Consider the following 19,284-nt stretch of genomic DNA (forward strand, 5'->3'; position numbering starts at 1 on the left):
CCTTGCCTAAAACTGGTTTGAGTTAGGTTTCTTTCAGGTGCAAGAACCCTTACTAATAGTCATGTGTTAAATTTTACCAGAGAGTCATTATTAACACAGCTGTTAAATCAAATCATATGCCTTGAAATAGCCTTATAGAAATATTATTAAAATATTCTTCTGAAGCTAAAGTGCAATGCAGAATTTTCTGATTTTTTTCTAATCATTCCTCTATTGATAGGAAAATTAATTTTGAAAAGTGTTGGTTTGTTTTGATTAATATTTCTTTAAATTAGAACCAGATAAATTGGCCACTTTTTTTTTTTTTTTAAGAAATGTACCTTTAGCTTTGAGTCATCTTAAATTAGAAATATATGGCAGAAAAAAGGTCAAAATTTGGATCAAGAAAGAATATATTTTCTGTGGTAGTTGCTCTGGGGTGAAAAATGAGAACTCTGTGATCTCTCTCTTTCCAGAGCTTGCAATCTAGTTGGGTGTGGAGGGTGATAAGGCAAGTGCACAAATAACCACCACATAATACAAAGCTGATTAGCTATAAATGCCATAGAGAGGTACAAAGTTCATGGGCTTCTCAGAGGAAGTGGTATCTAACTCTTGTTTAACTAGCACAGCACTTAAACTTTTAGTTTTTTTTTAAATTGAGATATAATACATAATATTTACTCTTTTTTAAAATTTATTTTTAACAGAGTCTTGCTATGTTGCCCAGGCTGGTTTCGAACTCCTGGGCTCAAGCAATCCTCCTGCCCCTGTCTCCCAAACATTTACCCTTTTAAAGTGTACACTCAGTGAGTTTTATTATATTCACAAGGTCATGCAACCTTCACCACTATCTAATTCCAGAATAAACTTGAAAAAAAAATTTTAATCTTTTTAGCTGAGGTGTGCTAGACCTCACACTCCCTATTGGTTTATATCTGACGAGTACCACCAGTATGTATATTGGCTACCTGACCCCTGCAGGCATTTGAGTTTGCATCCCAGGCTTGAGAGTTGTTTTTCTGGTTTCAGTGACCCTGGAAGAAAATGTCTAAATTGCCTGGGAAATGCCACCCTAGAGGATACTGTCTGCTGTCCTGCAGAGCATCCTTTTTCCCATTTCTATCCTTTTAGTCCTCTGGCTTCTTTATGAATGGTCCTTACCTCTACTATAGCCTTTGGTAAGAGATGACTTCTTATTACCCTCAACAGGACTTCTTTAGTATAAAATCCCCTAAAAAAAAAAAAATCCCAACTCTTTTTCTCACTTTACAAATCCTTGCATGATCTGCCCCTTCCCAAATCTGTACCCTCTATCTGAAGTACTCTTTTCTCTGATCTTTGCATGTCTGATTCTTTCTTGTCATTAGTATCTCAGCTTAAATATCACAACTCAGGCTTGCTCTGTTGATCAAATCCAAAGCAGCCACCCACTCGTTATCCACACCCTAATTATCACCACTCTTGTCACTTTTTTTTTTTTTGAGACAGAGTCTCGCTCTGTCGCCAGGCTGGAGTGCAGTGGCATGATCTCGGCTCACTGCAACGTCAGCCTCCCAGGTTCAAGCAATACCCCTGCCTCAGCCTCGCAGGTAGTTGGGACAACAGGCGTGCGCCACTATGCCTGGCTAGCTTTTTGTGTTTTAGTGGAGACAGGATTTCACCATGCTGGCCAGGATGGTCTCGATCTCCTGGCCTCTTGATCCATCCTCCTCGGCCTCCTAAAGTGCTGGGATTACAGGCGTGAGCCTGGCCATCGCTATCTTTTGTTGTTTTATATTTGTCTCCCTTGACTAGAACGTAAGTTCAATGTTGACAGGTCCCTCACTGTCATATTTATAGCTGTATCCTGAACTTCTAGAACAGTGAGTGTTTGACATGTGGTATGTACCACCATGCCCAGCTAATTTTTGTAGAGACACAGTTTCACCATGTTGGCCAGGATGGTTTCAATCTGTTGACCTCATGATCCGCCCACCCCTGCCTCCTAAAGTGCTGGGATTACAGGCATGCACCACTGTGCCCAGCCTGAAATTTTCTTTATTTTTTTTAAGAGATGAGGTCTTGCCATGTTGCCCAGGCTGGTCTCAAACTTCTGGGCTCAAGCAATCTGCCCACCTTGGCCTCCCAAAGTGCTAGGATTACAGGTGTGAGCCACCATGCCTGGCCATGCAAATTCATTTTTAAAACTTCCCAGACACTTTATTAAATACCCAGTCTCCATTTGGGCAATTTATAAATGATGGCACTTTGTTCATAGCGAACTAAAGGTCCTGTGTTAAAATAATATAGTTGTAGATCATGAGAGAAATAAACCAAACATAACAGGCACTGCCCGATCTGATAAGTAATCCCCTACAGTTTTCTTTCCATTTTACATTATGAGTGTTCTACTTCTTTCCTTTTCCTTCTCTGCTCTGACTTCCTCCATCCTCCTTTTGATGAGTCCTCTTCCTCTTTTTGTGCCTTACTAAATTTAACATTTTTGTTTGTTTGTTTGTTTCTCTTGTCTGATTTAGGTTTCCTTCCTCTTGCTTTTATTTTGCAATAGTTGTAACTTGCACAGTTGGGGGTACTCCTTGAACATGGAAGTGTTCGTCCCCCTCCTACCCCTTTCTCTAGTGCATGTTTTTCTTTAGAATTATTTTTCAGGTTAGAACAGCATAGAAGGTGTTTCTAAAACCATTTTTGTGAGAAAGCTACTGAAACATAACTGGACATAAAGAACTAAAATTTATTTGTAAATGAATAACTGTGAGAGGAAGCATGGGACTGTGGTAATGAAAGAGGAGTAATTGGGGTGTATTAATGATGGATCCTCATGCTGCCTAATTTCCTTATGGTTTTGAGGAGTACTCATTCTAGTACTCATTTAAGGAGTCCAGATTTGCCTTTAACCAAATTGTGGTTATACAAAATGGCATTACTTATTGTCTTGCAAGAGCTCCTAGTAATTATTAAACAACATAGTTGTTTATACTTTATTTGTTAAACTTAAGTGGGTATAAGCAATACCCTGAGTAACTTGTTGAAAATATCCCATCCTCTTGACATTAGTATTCAGTAGATCTTGGGTGGGCCATTTTAAAACTGACTTTAAAAGATGCACCTCAGGTAATTTTGATGCAGGTCATCAACAAACCACAATTGGAATAACTTTGCCCTAAGGTTAAAGTTCAAAGTTTTTGGTATGGCTTAGGATTTTGCCCCTTCCTCCGCTCTAGCCTTATTTTCCATGTGTCTACACCACCCATCCTATGCTTCAGAAATGCTAAGTCACTTCGAGTTCTAACATGTCTTTCTCACACCTTTATATCATTGTATATGTTGGTTCCTCTGCCTAAAAACATTCTCCTTTCTCTTACACATTCACTCTTCAGGTCTTCACTGAAGCATCACCATGTTCCTCTCTTTTCAAACTGAGTTAAACTATGCTTACTTAACTTACCTCTTTTATAGCACTTTACAGAGTGTTTCATCATTGTTGGTTTCCTTGTCTGTCCCCTACTAGATTATATGTTCCTTGAGGACAGAGGTTGTCATGTTCATCTCTCTTCCCCCAGTGTCTGGCACATAGCAGACGTACCATGAATGTTCAATGAAATCAAAGCTGCTCTTGTGTCTTTGGAACATTGAGCGCTCTAGACCCACGGAAATGGCTCTGATAGCACTCCGCTCTTCTATATCTGAGAGTTTTTATGTGGTTTTAAGTATGGAATACTTATTTTTGCAAAAAGCAATTTTTTAAATTATTAACAGTAAAAAAAAGAGCTCAGTAATAAATATGGCACCCTGACTATATGCCGTGTGATATTCTTGCTACTCTAAGTATGTGACTTGTGTAAGTTGTATATTTGCCCAGGACTTCAATTTTGTGAAGTATCTCTACCTAATATCTGCAGTAGCCTTCTAATGGTCTTTTCCTGCTCTAAAAACTTCAGCTGGGAGCAGTGGCTCACACCTGTAATCCCAACAATTTGGGAGGCCGAGGCGGGCAGATCACCTGAGGTCAGGAGTTTGAGACCAGTGTGGCCAACATGGCAAAACCCCGTCTCTACTAAAAATACAAAATTAGCTGGGTATGGTGGTGCATCCCTGTAGTCCCAGCTACTTGGGAGGCTGAGGCAGAAGAGTCACCTGAACCCGGGAGGCGGAGGTTGCAGTGAGCCAAGATCGTACCATTGCACTCCAGCCTAGGCAGCAAGAGTGAGACTCCATCTCAAAAAAAAAAGAAAAAAAAAAGGGGGGGGGGTTTTGTTTTTGTAACGGAGTCTCACTGTCCCTCAGGCTGGAGTGCAGTGGCACAGTCTCTGCACACTGCAACCTTTACCTCCCAGATTCAAGGAATTCTCATGCCTCAGCCTCCTGAGTAGCTGGGATTACAGGCATGTGCCACCACACACCCTAATTTTTTTGTATTTTTAGTAGAGATGGGGATGTTGGCCAGGCTGGTCTTGAACTCCTGGCCTCAAGTGAGCCACCTGCCTCAGCCTCCCAAAGTACTGGATTACAGGCATGTAAAAACTCTTATATACAGTTATATTCTTTGATAAAATGCCATTTCTGCCCCTGACCCTTTAATTTCTATGCTTAAGAATCCAGTTGTCAGCCGGGTGCGGTGTCTCACACCTGCAGTCTCAGCACTTGGGAGGCCAAGGCCAGAGGATTGCCTGAGTTTAGGAGTTCAGGACCAGCCTAGGCAACTGGGAGAAATCCCGTTTCTACAAAAAAGTACAAAAGATTAGCCGGGTGTGGTTGTGCATGCCTGTAGTCCCAGCTACTTGGGGGGCTGAGACAGAAGAATTGCTTGAGCCTAGGAGGTCCAGCCTTCATTGAGATGTGTTAGTATCACTGCACTCCAGCCCAGGTGACCACATCACTTAAAAAAAGAATCCAGTTGCTTCGGGCAAAAAAAAAATAGGCTTGGCTTTTAAGGTCGCACTTTAGTTCTCTTTAAATCAATCTCATGACATTCTCACAAATATACACTTTGTCCTTTGCCCTTTATAATTGCCCTATATGTAAAGTATTTGACCAAATTTTTAAACCCTAATCTAAGCTCAACCTTCTTGATAATCACCATTTAGTTTTACAATGAGGATCTCAAATAGTAACGAAAATATCTCCTGAGAGGAAGGTTAATAGGAAAATAGGCTTGAATAAATAATTTCATGGAAAATTTAGCAGGAATAATATTGTTTCATACTAAAGTGTACTGAATAGATAGCTTCATTATGCATAGTGGAGCTTACTTTATACAGGTTTTAACCTGTAATAATTGGGCACAATTATTTACTGTTAATAAAATGAAACCAACCAGTGTATAAGCAATAGTAGATCATTCTCCCATTATTTTTATTTTTCATGAATAGAGTACATGTAAATGAATTTAAAATAGTAAATCATTATTAGCTGTATTCTGTGATTTTTCTGTAATGTGGTTTCAAAATAATAGATTAAACTAAGCCTTCTTATCAGCTGAGTCTTAACCCTTCCTCATAGTTTTCCTAGCTGGATGTTTGCTAGACATCACTACTCTATCTTCAAAACAGAATCTCACTAGTGTTCGTGGATGTTACCACCACCCACTTAACTGAAACCAGAAATCTAGGCATTATCCTTGATTGCTCTTTTCTTTGCCCTCCTCCCCCCATTTAGTTTTTTATTAAGTTCTTTTGGCTTTACTGCAGAAAAGTATCCTGAGTTTGGCCATATTACTTCATTTCTTCTCAGAGAGAGACAATATTATACAATAGTTAAGAACCTGGCTAGTGGTGGTAACTGTCCTAAGTTTGAATTCTGCCTCTGCAGCCACGGCAAACTATGTACCTTCTCTGTGTCATCAGTAAATGGCTTAATAGTACCTACTTTATAGGGTTATTTTAAGGATTAAATGAATTAATACATGTGCTACACTTGAAATAATGCCTGATCCGTATTTACTCAATAAATATTAGCTGTCATCATCATCATGTTCAACTCTGTTTTTCATCTTCATTAACTTAGTTGAGGTCTTTATCATTTCTCAACAGGACCATTGCAGTAGTCTTCTTGATCTTGTCTAGTTCTTTCCATCCTTACAGTCTGTTCACCATAAAGCAATTTGAGTGATCTTTCTAAAAAGCATTAATACCATTATACCAAGATCCTGCTTATACATAAAGAAAGGACTTAGAATAAAACCCTAACAGTTTAGTAAACTTACTGAGCTATAGATGTTCTGTTCTCTGTCTGCCTCTCTGGCTTCAGATTCTACCACTCTTTTACTAGGTCTCTGGGGCTCCAGCCATAGTATAGTCTTTCCTTGCATTGAATATACATGGCTTATTCCTACCTTCATCTTTGCTTGTTTTCTCTGCCCATTCTTCCTTAGATTTCTATAGCTAACTCTCCATCATTTTTCATGCCAACAGACTAAGGATCCACTAGGAAAGGGACTTTATCTAACTTGTTTTGTTGTTTTATTCTTATTACCCAGAATGGTGGCTGGCCTGTGGTAGCTACTTAGTAAATATTTGTTAAATGAATGAATAAAAAGTGTGGGTTGTTTTATTTTGTTTTGTTTTAGCATCCCTAAAAACTATGCACATGGTGACTGCTAAAAGCACCTATTTGGAAGGTAGTTTGAAAATCAGTGATAACAGAACAAGTCACGCACTTGGGTTCAGATTCTTAACACTGTTGTCGACTAGATGTGAGGCTTGGGAAAAATAACCTAGTCTAATTTTCTTCATTTATACATGAGTAACAACTGCCTCAGAGTTACTGTGAGATTAAATGAGTTCCTTATAAAGGACCTGGTCTTGAGGAGTAGCATACTATGTTTATTTCAGTCCTTTATTATATTGATTTTTTGTGTGGATTTTGGCCATACTAGCTCTTTAGAGACCTTTCAAAAAATGTGCATCCTTTATATATTTATATATCTATATGTGTATATTAGATACTCATTTATTCAGCAGATATTTAATGACACCTGCTATGAGCCAGGCACCATAAGCATTGTAGATACAGAAGGAAACCAAAGTCCTTGCTCTTATGGAGCTTTCCTTCTAGTGGAAGAAGAGAGATGATAAGTGCTGTGAAGAAAAATAAAACCAAGCAAGAGACCAGAAGTATCAAGGAAGGCGTACTCTGATAGAATGGTCATTTAAGCAGACTTGGATGAGTGAGCCATGCAGCTATCTGGAGGAGAGGGTTCTCGTTAAAGGATCTGGCATTGAAAATGCTGGACATTAGAGCAAGTCTTTGTTCCAAGGATTAGCAAGCAGGACAGTGTTACTGGAAGCGGGGAGGTGGGGAAGGGGAGGGTGGTAAGAGAGGTCCCTGAAGTTAGGATTGGACAAGCCATTGTCAGTCTGTGAATGACTTTGGATTTAATTCTATCTTCAGTACATCTGTGCTTTGAGGAGTAAACTTTATTTGTGGTAGGATACATTTACTCTTTCAGGACATAGTTTGCCTTACATGTAATGGAGCCAGGAATTTAAGTAAAACTTCAATATGTTCCCCCACAAAGTACCTAACCTTATAATCATAGAGTAATTTAACAGGATTTGTTTTAGTATGCATTATAGTTTCCTTGGGCCTATTTTTGGATATCATCAAGGAAGAGCATTGTGTTAGAAGCTATCCATTTTAAAATCCAAATTATTTTTTTTAAATGATTTACAAATTCTGTTTTCCTTAATTTTTCTTCTCTTTGACTGGAGGGACAGTTGGCTGTTGGATTATTTTCTGATGTCATTGTTTCTAGTAGTGGCAGTATGTTTAGAAAATTCAGGTTAAGAATTGTGATTTAAGAATTGTGATTTATTTGGTGATGTGTAACAATTATAATGCAAATGATTTTTAGGATGGGTAGGGTGTGGATGTCAAGGAATTGGCAAGCAGAAATGCATTTCCCTACTACTAAATTTGCTGACCCAAGACGGTGCCGAACCTATAAAAATAAGTCTGGGGGCACCTTATTTGATGTGTATGGCTAATGGAAATTATGCTGTATTGGGGAATTGGAGAGTAAGATTCATCAGCGTCAGCATTTAGAGAATGGAGAGTGCATTTTAGAGTGAATTATTTAAGAAATATTGTGGAACCTACTTTATTTAGGAAAGTCTCATAAGTTTCTTAAATTTTTTTGTGTGTTTTCTTTTTCTGAGATGGAGTTTCACTTGTCACCCAGGCTGGAGTGCAGTGGCATGATCTTGGCTCACTGCAAACTTCACCTCCTGGGTTCAAGTGATTCTCCTGCCTTGGCCTTCTGAGTAGCTGGGATTACAGGTGCCTGCCACTATGCCCAACTAATTTTTTGTATTTTTAGTAGAAACGAGGTCTCACCATGTTGGACAGGCTAGTCTCGAACTCCTGACCTTAGGTGATCCATCCACCTTGACCTCCCAAAGTGCTGGGATTACAGGTGTGAACCACTGCACCCGGCCATTTTTTTTTTTTTTTAATTAATCCATGTGGGGACAAATCAAAAAAAGAACAGAACTGTTAAAAGTAACATAAATGGTTAATGTTCAATAGTTACTTCAAAATTTCTGTTAATTTTATGTTTCTCTGTCATTGTTCTCTAGCCTTGTTTTCCTTTACTTAAGTCTGCAGTAGTGTAGATAAAAACAAAACTATAAATAAAAATATTTAAAGGGATTTTGAAAACCCAAATAGCTTGTTTGAATAGTAGAAAAAAAGTTTAAAAAACACTAGCTTTGGAGGCAGAGTCTGTACAGTCATGTGTCATTTAATGATGAAGATATTTTCTGAGAAATGCTTCATTAAGCAATTTCATTGTTGTACCAGCATGAAAAATTGTACTTATACAAACCTTTAGGTGGTATAGCCTACTACACACCTAGGCTATAGAGTATAGCCTATTACTCCTATGCTACAACTTATACAGCATGTTACTGTACTGAATACTGTAGACAGTAGTAATACAATGGTATCTAAACTTAGAAAAGGTACAGTAAAAATACTTATGGGACCACCATTGTATAAGCAGTCTATCATTGATTTGTACATTATGAGCACATGACTGTAGTTATCTTTGACTCCACTGTAATGTAAAATAATTCTTCATTTTGAACTATTTTATATTTGCCTTATATTTTCCTGTTGTTTTATTTTTTCCAGTATAGCATTTTCTATGGGCAGTTACACTCTGTTCTCAGAAGAGAAGTCCAGGATTTTAACCTCTTTTTGTTTTTTTAAATCATTTGAAAAAATCTGAACTCCCGATTTAAATGATATCCAGTGTGGAAGCCCTATCTGTAAGATGACTGAAATCAGAGGTGTCTGAAACAGCTGACTTGGAGTGCTGTCCTCTCAGCCGTTCTCCAAGAGCACTTAGAGCTCGCTACCTTCTCTCATTAGCTTTCCTTGTTTATAAAATGGAAGTGATATAATACCTACCTATCACAATGGTTAATGGAGGCCTATGACTAATATTCTCTCCCTGTCCTCTTTGATTATAACTTCCTCATAGGGTGTGTTAATGATATTCATACATCACAGATTTTCCTGATGATGAGTCACCTAGAAAAATATTCTATCATGTGACCAAATTTTTACTGTGGAGAATATAGTCACCATAAACCCAGTGCTTTGTGTATTATTGCCTAAAATGTTCATTAAAGTTACTAAAGCTGCTGTCTCTGCCAATAGTGATATAATGGTATCTGTTAGACAACAGTGCTGCAGGCCCAGATGTTTTAAATGTACTTAAGAGAGGCCGGGTGTGGTGACTCATGCCTGTAATCCCAGCACTTTGGGAGGCAGAAGTGGGTGGATCACCTGAGGTCAGGAATTGGAGACCAGCCTGACCAACATGGAGAAACCCTGTCTCTACTAAAAATGCAAAATTAGCTGGGAGTGGTGATACATGCCTGTAATCCCAGCTACTTGGGAGGTTGAGGCAGGAGAATCACTTGAACCTGGGAGGTGGAAGTTGTCGTGAGCCGAGATTGCCCCATTGCACTCCAGACTGGGCAATGAGATAGAAACTCTTTAAAAAAAAAAAGTCCTTAAGAGCTATAAAATGTAACTAAGAATAAGTATTACTATCTCAAAGCAGAATTCCTTCTAGGATATTTTCTGGGTTACTCCAATGTGTTTAGTTTCAAAGATTAGGGAGTAAAAGCAAGTATATTCCAGATTATGCTTATTAACCCTTTTTATGAAGACTGGCTATTACTGCTCCTGAGTGTTCTCAAACTAGCAATTATTTGAGTAATTAAGTCATCTGGTCAGATGACGTTTTTCTTTTCACTAACATTTTATGTTTTCATAGGTAGATCACTTAATGAACTCTGATACCAAGTTTCTATTGAGATTGATGTATAAATTACATAGTAATGAATAAAATCTTAGAAATATTGTCACAAATTATAAAAACTAAATCTTTTTAAGAATCAGATTTATGAATTGGGACATTGGTAGATCCCTTTTTCATTTGCCAGGGTAGAATGGCCTGATTTATATATGATTAGAGTGATAAAAGATTAAGAAATGGAGGCTGGGTGTGGTGGCTTACGCCTGTAATCCCTACACTTTGAGAGCCTGAGGCTGGTGGATCACAGGATCAGGAGTTTGAGACGATCCTGGCTAACATGGTGAAACCCCGTCTCTACTAAAAATACAAAAATTAGCCGGGTGTGGTGGTGGGTGCCTGTAATTCCAGCTACTTGGGAGGCTGAGGCAGGAGAATCATTTGAACCCAGGAGGCAGAGGTTGCAGTGAGCTGAGATCGCACCATTGCACTCCAGCATGGGCAACAGGATGAGACTCCATCTCAAAAAGAAAAAAAAAAAAATGAAATGGAAATTTTCAGTTTCTATTAGAGATATTAGTTAGCTGTGGTTCTTTTCAGTATTAGGAGAATTAGAAAATTATTTCCCTTAAATGATTAAATGAGATATGATCTTATTTTCAGCATCTGAAAACTAAGTTCAGTTTAATTTTGCAACATTATTTGACCCTTTCTGCAAAATTTTATATGGTGAAATAAAATCGAAAATTTAACTTCATGGCCGGGTGCGGTGGCTCACACCTGTAATCCCAGCACTTTGGGAGGCTGAGGCAGGTGGATCACGAGGTCAGGAGTTCAAGACCAGCCTGGCCAAGATGGTGAAACCCTGTCTCTACTAAAAATACAAAAAATTAGCCGGGCGTGGTGGCATGTGCCTGTAGTCCTGGCTACTCGGGAGGCTGAGGCAGGAGAATCACTTGAACCAGGAGGCAGAGGTTGCAGTGAGCCAAGGTCACGCCACTGCACTCCAGCCTGGGCGACAGTGAGACTCTGTCTCAAAAAAAAAAAAAAAAGAAAATTTAACTTCAAGACACCTTATCAGATTCTTTACATTGTCTCCTAACCTTTAAGGATCCATATATAATTTTGTAGATTGCTGCTTCAAAGATATCAGTCCATGTATGCTGCTGCAATAAAATTCCTGAGACTGGGTAATTTATAAGAAAAGAAATTTATTTTCTTACTGTTCAGGAGGCTGGGAAGTATAAGATTAAAGCACTGGCATTTGGCGTTTGGTGAGGGTTTGTTGCTGTTTCCTCCACAGGGAGGATGTACTCTCACATAGCAGAAGAGTGGAAGAACAAGGTAACCCAGTGCTTCATGAAACCTTTTATAAGATCCTTACTACCATTAATAAGGAAGGAGCCTTTATGGCCTAATCACTTCTTTAAGGCCCCACACATTGGTAGCACTTGAATTTCGGGAGGGACACATCACACCATGGCATATGTATATCAAGTTTAAAGATTAGGTATATCTTTTTTAATGGTATGCCCCTCCACTATATAATCTTAGAGGAATTGCTTAAACCAACTGTCAGGCTATATTCCAAATATTGCCTAGATCCACCATAACAAAATTTGTGTTTTAGAAATGTGAGTCAAGAGTATTTAATGTAACATACCATGATGATATTCATTGTGTCCTTGGGACAGAAGTTGAAGGAGAAGAGATGGTGGTCAGATAACTTAGGAATATGCTAGTTTTTCTTCTAAAAATAAACTTTTATCAGATTTTAGTCAGTAACTATGATATTAAGAAACATACCTACCATCAAACCAGGGGTTATAATTTGCTAACTTGAAGAAAAAGTTAATTTGTTTCAAGTTCATACTAACATGCCTGTCTGATTTTAATTTTAATTTTGGAATATACTGGCTGGTTTAAGCAAAGCTAATGCTTATTTGCAGATTTCGCAGGGCCTTTAATATTGAAATATTTATATTATTGTATTTATATTTTATATCTATATGTTCATCAGATTAGTCAGTCATTGATCTTACATAGTTTTATGTAATTTTTCTTCCCGTCTTCCCAAAATAATGTGCAAGTTCCATGTCAGATATCACACTATTTTATTAATGGGAAGAAGGAAAATAATTTCTTTTTTCAAGGGACTATATTTGAAAAGTCACCACATCTAGGATTTGGATCTGAATTTAGAAGTTTTCAATTCTGTTTTCTCTTTGGATTTTCTTGGTACTGATGAAGTAAGGTAGAGAAGGATGACAAATGGGATTGAAAGTGAGGGTAGGAGGGTAGACTGGAGAGAGAAACCAAACTAGATTAATATTTTTGTTTAGTCAAATTTTCTCTTAAATACTTGCTGAACTAAGGTTTTGCAGGATACATACTGTTATCTAAACAGATTTTTACAGAATAAACAGGACAATAACTTGCTGCGTTAAAGTCTTCTGAAATGGCTTCCTTGTGGTATTTGGGTGTCCTAGGATCTAGTAGTGGAGAGAACTGTTCTACTGTTATACCCTCTGCTGATTGAAAGAAGTGCTCGTTAATTTTTTTTAGTAATGTTACTTGTGATTCTGGCCATAATCTGATACAGCTGGCTTTTCTTTTACAGTTTCCTAAAAAAATTGAGATTTTATTCTTTGTTTCTACTCACTTGTAATCACTGTCTCCATTAACGACTTACGATTTTCTTTTAGAATATAATTTCTGGCCAGGTGCGGTGGCTCACACCTGTAATCCCAGCACTTTGGGAGGCCGAGGCAGGCGGATCACGAGATCATGAGATGGATACCATGGTGAAACCCCGTCTCTACTAAAAATACAAAAAATTAGCTGGGTGTGGTGGCATGCACATGTAGTCCCAGCTACTCGGGAGGCTGAGGTGGAATAATTGCTTGAGGAGGTTGCAGTGAGCCGAGATTGCGCCACTGTGCTCCAGCCTGGCAACAGAGCAAGACTCTAGCTCAAAAAAAAAGAAAAAAGAATATAGTTTCTAGTTTTGAAGATTTGACTCCAGAGGCTTATAATACATATCAGAGCATATATGGCATAGTTTTTCAAGTTAAACCTGTAACTTACTATTCATTATACACAAATGTCTGTATTTCAGATGGAGCAGCTATCAGATGAAGAAATTGATCATGGTGCTGAAGAAGAAGACAGTGACAAAGAAGATCAGGATCTGGACAAAATGTTTGGCGCCTGGCTTGGGGAGCTAGACAAACTCACTCAGGTTGGACATAGTGCTTGAAAAACTGAGGATTTGAAGTCATCATTGTGTTAAAAGTTTAATGTGCAGAAAAGGATATAGATATAAGTTAAATTTAAAAATATTGCTAGAAAGGAAGAAATGTTTAAAGTATTGACAAGTAGATGAAATCATTCTAGAACGGAAGATAAGAATCTATGATTATTTTAAGGATGTTTAAAAAAATACTTGTGAGAAAGACTCTATTCAGCTACAGGCGTTACTTAATATACTTTTCATAAATATGAGATTATAGCTAAAAAATTCTAAAGCCTGAAATTCAAGTCTAAATTTTAGCAAACCCTGTTACAGCCTTAGTAAATTTGAATACATTTTCACCATAAATAATTTCCTACCATGTAAATATTTTCTATGACATGATTGCAGAATACTGACAAAATATCATTCTGGGCTGCATTTTAAAACAGTGGCAAAATTTTTTCATTTTGCTTTATTCGATCAAAGAGTGACTTTGTCCTTTAAACTAGCACACTTTTTAGAATGAAAGGGTACTGTTATTGCCCCAGTAATACATTATATTCAGTATGTGAAGATCGTTATGTTTATTAAATAAATTTAACTTAATGGCAATGAGAACATTAGAACAAAACTTATTTATCCATAAATAATGTCTTCGGGAAGAACATTTGTGTAAAATTGCATAGGTATGAGATTCCTTAACTAAAGGAAAAGTAAGATGGGCAAGGTGGAAGCTAAAGTACTAGCAGCTTATTTCTGTAGCAATCTAGAATTCAAACTGATAAACTCTTCATGTAATTCTTGCTAGATCATTTTGAAAGGCAGACATCTTTGTGACCATAATCTGTTAATACTGTATTTTGGGGAGAATGTTTTCTTTTTTTGAGACGGAGTCTCACTCTGGTCACCTTGGCTAGAGTACAGTGGTGTGATCTCGGCTCACTGCAACCTCTGCCTCCTGGGTTCAATCAATTCTCCTGCCTCAGCCTCCCAAGTAGCTGGGATTACAGCCATGTGCCACCATGCCCAGCTCATTTTTGTATTTTTAGTAGAGACATGGTTTCTCCATGTTGGCCAGGCTGATCTCGAACTCCCGACCTCAGGTGATCCACCCGCCTCGGGCTCCCAAAGTGCTGGGATTACAGGCATGAGCCATCCTGCCTGGCCAGGGGAGAATATTTTCAATTCCTACTAGGATTTCATAGGGATCATTCCCTTCATCTCTAATCAAAAGTAACATGATTTTTTACCGAACATGTCTTATGTCTGTAGTTGCCAAACCCTTTCTGTTTAATTCTTAATTTATAAAAAGGGTGATTTTTGAGATTATCACTAGGCTATGCAGTTCTATGCTGGAAGAGAAAGAGGAAGCAAAGAAGAAGAAACAGAAAATGATAATGCATGGAGGAAAGTATGCAAGGGCCAGCTGACATGTGGGGTGTTCTTGATTGACCATGTGGTTTTATTGTCCATACTTGAGAGGAGGGGCCTAAAAGAGAACAGGCAGGTAGGTATTCGTCCAGCTACTCTGGGTGGAGTAGGAACTACATGATGCTCCCCTGAAGAGGGTGTTTCCACTGGTTAGGTACCTTGTACTTTCCCCTGTATTTTAAGTTGCCTGACATAAAAGTGTGAAGAGGCTGGGCACAGTGGCTCACGCCTGTAATCCTAGCACTTTGGGAGGCCAAAGCGTGCAGATCACAAGGTCAAGAGATTGAGACCATCCTGGACAACATGGTGAAACCCTGTCTCTACTAAAAATACAAAAATTAGCTGGGCGTGGTGGTGCATGCCTGTAGTCCCAGCTACTCAGGGAGGCTGAGTCAGGAGAATCACTTGAACCCGGGAGGTGGAGGTTGCAGTGAGCCGAGATTGAGCCACTGCACTCCAGCCTGGCGACAGAGCAAGACTCTGCTTAGAAAAAAAAAGTGTGAAGAGCCACTAATGATGTGACTGTTCATTATATAAATCTGTCTTTAGAGAGAAAAAAAGATTAAAACCATTTCATAGTGTGACTCACTGCTAATGTGTTGCTTTATAACACTTGGGATGTTTTCAAGAAATGTTTGACTTAGGAAATTTGTGGCTAAAACCTCAAGTTTCTTGTTTATTTCATTATTTAGTTCATTAGTGTCATCTGTGCATCTATATCATGTATTCAGTGTAGTGGAATTTTCAACTTAGAACAGGTTTAAGTTTTAAAGTTTTAGGTAGTTGATCAGTCTTCTAAAATAGTTTGTAAAATTTTGTATTTAGTGCATTTTTTTCTGGAAGAGAGTTCATAGCTTTAATAAAATTCTCAGCAACCCCTTTAAAAAGGTTAAAAGACTTCATGCCTGGGCAACAGAGCATGACCTTGTCTCAAAAAAAGGAAGACAGCATTATAAACAAATAGAATATCCAGCATTCTTTTACAATTTGAAGCTTATTCAGTACTTACCTTAGATAGAAAGTTTTAAAAGACCAGTCCTCATATTTTGTGAATCTATTAAACAATAACTACTGGCCCTTTCTCTGAATTTCTCTGTTGTAAATATCTTTTTTTCCTTATTGTAGAAAGGTTAGAGAGGAAAAGAGTATTATTTAAACTTGAAAGTATAACTTACGAGTCACCCTACCCAAAGTGTACAGTATAATTCAAGGTTTGTCACAGGCAGTGTAGCTGGGTTACAGTTTGCCCTAATGTTGATAGAGCTGGAGAAAGACAAGAATATTTCATTATTGTTTGAAGTTGTAATCACTTTCCATTAAAAAAAAAATTAGTGAATCTTGGGTCTCACTAATATTAAATTCCATAACTGTCCCTTATCTTCAGGGTACTTCATAGCAAAGATTGAAGCTTTCCTGGACCTAAACCAAATCCTTCTGAGGAAAGAAAGAACAGAACTCTCAAACTCTCTTTATGGTTTCTGTTTCTTTTTCTTTTTTTTTTTTGAGACTGAGTCTCACTCTGTTGCTCAGGCTGGAGTACAGTGGCGGGATCTCAGCTCACTGCAACCTCCACCTCCCAGACTTAAGCGATTCTCCTGCTTCAGCCAACCAAGTAGCGGGGATTAGAGGCGCCCGCCACTGTGCCCAGCTAATTTTTGTATTTTTAGTAGAGACAAGGTTTCACCCTGTTGGCCAAGCTGATCTCTAACTTCTGACCTCAAGTGATTGGCCCTCCTCAGCCTCCCAAAGTGCTGGGTTTACAGGCGTTAGCCACCGCACCTGGCCTTCTTTCTATTTCTTAGCTTACCATGTCCATATTCATATGCCTCACTTATTTTTTAATGAATGTATATAAAATGAAGTCAGTCACTATACTTAATATATTTGAAAAGATATTTAGTCTGAACTATGATAGTCTCAGGTGCCTTTAAAAGTAAGCATAGGCCGGGTATGGCAGCTCACGCCTCTAATCCCATCATGTAGGGAGACTGAGGTGGACAGATGACTTGAGGCCAGGAGTTTGCAACCAGCTTGGTCAACATGGTGAAAACCCTGTCTCTAGTAAAAATAAAAAAATTAACCGAGCATGGTGGCACATGCCTATGGTCCCAACTACCTGGGAGGATTGCTTGAACCTGGGAGGCAGAGGTTGCATTGAGCCAAGATTGTGCCATGGCACTTAAGCCTGGATTACAGGGCACGATTTGTCTCCAAAAAAAAAAAAAGCATATATCTAAAGATTGAAATAGGTATAACTGAAATAATAATGTCAAAACCAATTATACTTTTCCTTAAGGCTATTACTTAGGAGAACTTTGGTTTTTTTAATTATAGTGTGGTAATTCACTTAATCATAAAACAAACTTCATCTTTTTTATATTATTGAAACCTGAATTTAATATGACTATTACACTTTCTTTTTATAAAGAGTTTGGATTCTGACAAGCCCATGGAACCAGTAAAAAGATCTCCTCTTCGCCAGGAAACAAACATGGCCAACTTTTCTTACCGCTTCTCCATATACAACTTGAATGGTAAGATGTAATTGGAAAAAAAATGTAAAATAGTATGCTAAGTCATATGATGTAGGAGCAGTACAATTGCAATTCCAAATATAAAAACTCAATATAAAAGCTACATGCATGCCGGGCGCGGTGGCTCACGCCTGTAATCCCAACACTTTGGGAGGCCGAGGCGGGTGGATCACGAGGTCAAGAGATCGAGATCATCCTGGTCAACATGATGAAACCCCGTCTGTACTAAAAATACAAAAAAATTAGCTGGGCACGGTGGTGCGTGCCTGTAATCCCAGCTACTCAGGAGGCTGAGGCAGGAGAATTGCCTGAACCCAGGAGGAAAAAAAAAAAAAAAAAAAAAGCTACATGCATAACCTGACCAAGTTCTTAAATTTCTTGATTTGTGTGTTTTATTAATATTACTAATGGAAAATATCACAGAAAAAAGCAAACTAGAACATAACTAAAAGATAGTTGGTTTTATTAATAATTGACAGAGTACATAACCAGGTGGAACCCCATAGCAAACTTAATTACATTGTTTTTTCACTCACTTAAAGTCCAGTGAAATTACTTGTTAGTAATTTTCAAAGCAGCCCCTGTGGTCTTTATTTATTTTATTCTGCCTAGTCAACTTTATAATATTAACCTGTCAGTTTATAATTATTTAGACTTTTGACTTCTCTTTTTATGCCCTCAGCTATGGTATTAACATCTCTGCCAAAGCCTGATCATATTAATAACGTATTGAAGCCTGTGTAAAAAGTCGCACAGAGGAATGTGGTTAAAACCATGTAACAGTATAAGATTTTTATAGTGTTTTTGTCTTTGAACTCATAATTTATTCTCCTCTGTTTATTACAAGCCTTAAAAGCGGAGGACTGTGTACTTCTAAAAATTTCTTTTGGGATTTAAAACAAAAACCAGAAATACTAAATTTTATTTGCTTTAGGCCCAACAGAATATATTCTTTTGCTTCATTACCTGCATTTATTAACTGATTGATAACAATGTACAAATTCTGGAAACATTATGTGTTGTTCATTGCAGAAGCTCTGAATCAGGGAGAGACTGTGGATCTGGATGCCTTGATGGCTGATCTTTGCTCTATAGAGCAGGAGCTCAGCAGTATTGGTTCAGGAAATAGTAAGCGTCAAATCACAGAAACGAAAGCTACTCAGAAATTGCCTGCTAGCCGACATACATCGAAACATGGCACCTTGAAAGGATTATCTTCTTCATCTGATAGGATAACTAAACCTTCTCACGCCAGCTACTCCCTGGATGACGTCACTGCACAGTTAGAACAGGCCTCCTTGAGCATGGATGAGGCTGCTCAGCAGTCCGCACTAGAAGATACTAAGCCTTTAGTAACTAATCAGCACAGAAGAACTGCCTCAGCAGGCACAGTGAGTGATGCTGAAGTACGCTCTATTAGTAATTCCTCCCGTTCCAGCATCACTTCTGCAGCCTCTAGCATGGACTCTTTGGATATTGATAAAGTAACACGCCCTCAAGAACTGGATTTGACACATCAAGAGCAGGCAATTACTGAGGTAAATAGATGGAACTTTTTTCCTGGTATTTTATTATTAAAATAAAAGAGAAATTATATTAAAATAATGTAATTTTAATTAACTTTTAAAATTCTTCATTTAGAATTTGTCAAAGATACTTCTGAGATAGATTTTAAAATCAAGGGTACAGAAGGAATATATTATCAGATATGGTAATGGCATAAAGACGATTTAGAAGAAATTTAGTTTCTTTTTTTTTATTCTCGTGACTATAGTATTTGGAAGTTATTGAGTTAATATGAGTTGTTTCGCATGATTTGAAAAATTAAAATGTGA

General features: G+C 38.0%; 1 protein-coding gene across 1 annotated transcript in view; it reads left to right on the forward strand.

Annotated features, from left to right (window-relative positions):
• Positions 1-19,284, forward strand: part of RAPH1 (Ras association (RalGDS/AF-6) and pleckstrin homology domains 1) — a 102,345-nt gene that overhangs the window by 21,014 nt on the left and 62,047 nt on the right. Inside the window, 3 exon segments of the mRNA XM_064373123.1 lie at positions 13,368-13,490; positions 17,344-17,449; positions 18,482-18,987. Coding sequence (XP_064229193.1) covers positions 13,368-13,490; positions 17,344-17,449; positions 18,482-18,987 — 735 coding nt within the window.

This window comes from Aotus nancymaae, unplaced genomic scaffold, assembly GCF_030222135.1.
Source record: "Aotus nancymaae isolate 86718 unplaced genomic scaffold, 86718_ANA_hifiasm-v0.15.2.pri h1tg000008l, whole genome shotgun sequence".
Classification (NCBI taxonomy): domain Eukaryota; kingdom Metazoa; phylum Chordata; class Mammalia; order Primates; family Aotidae; genus Aotus; species Aotus nancymaae.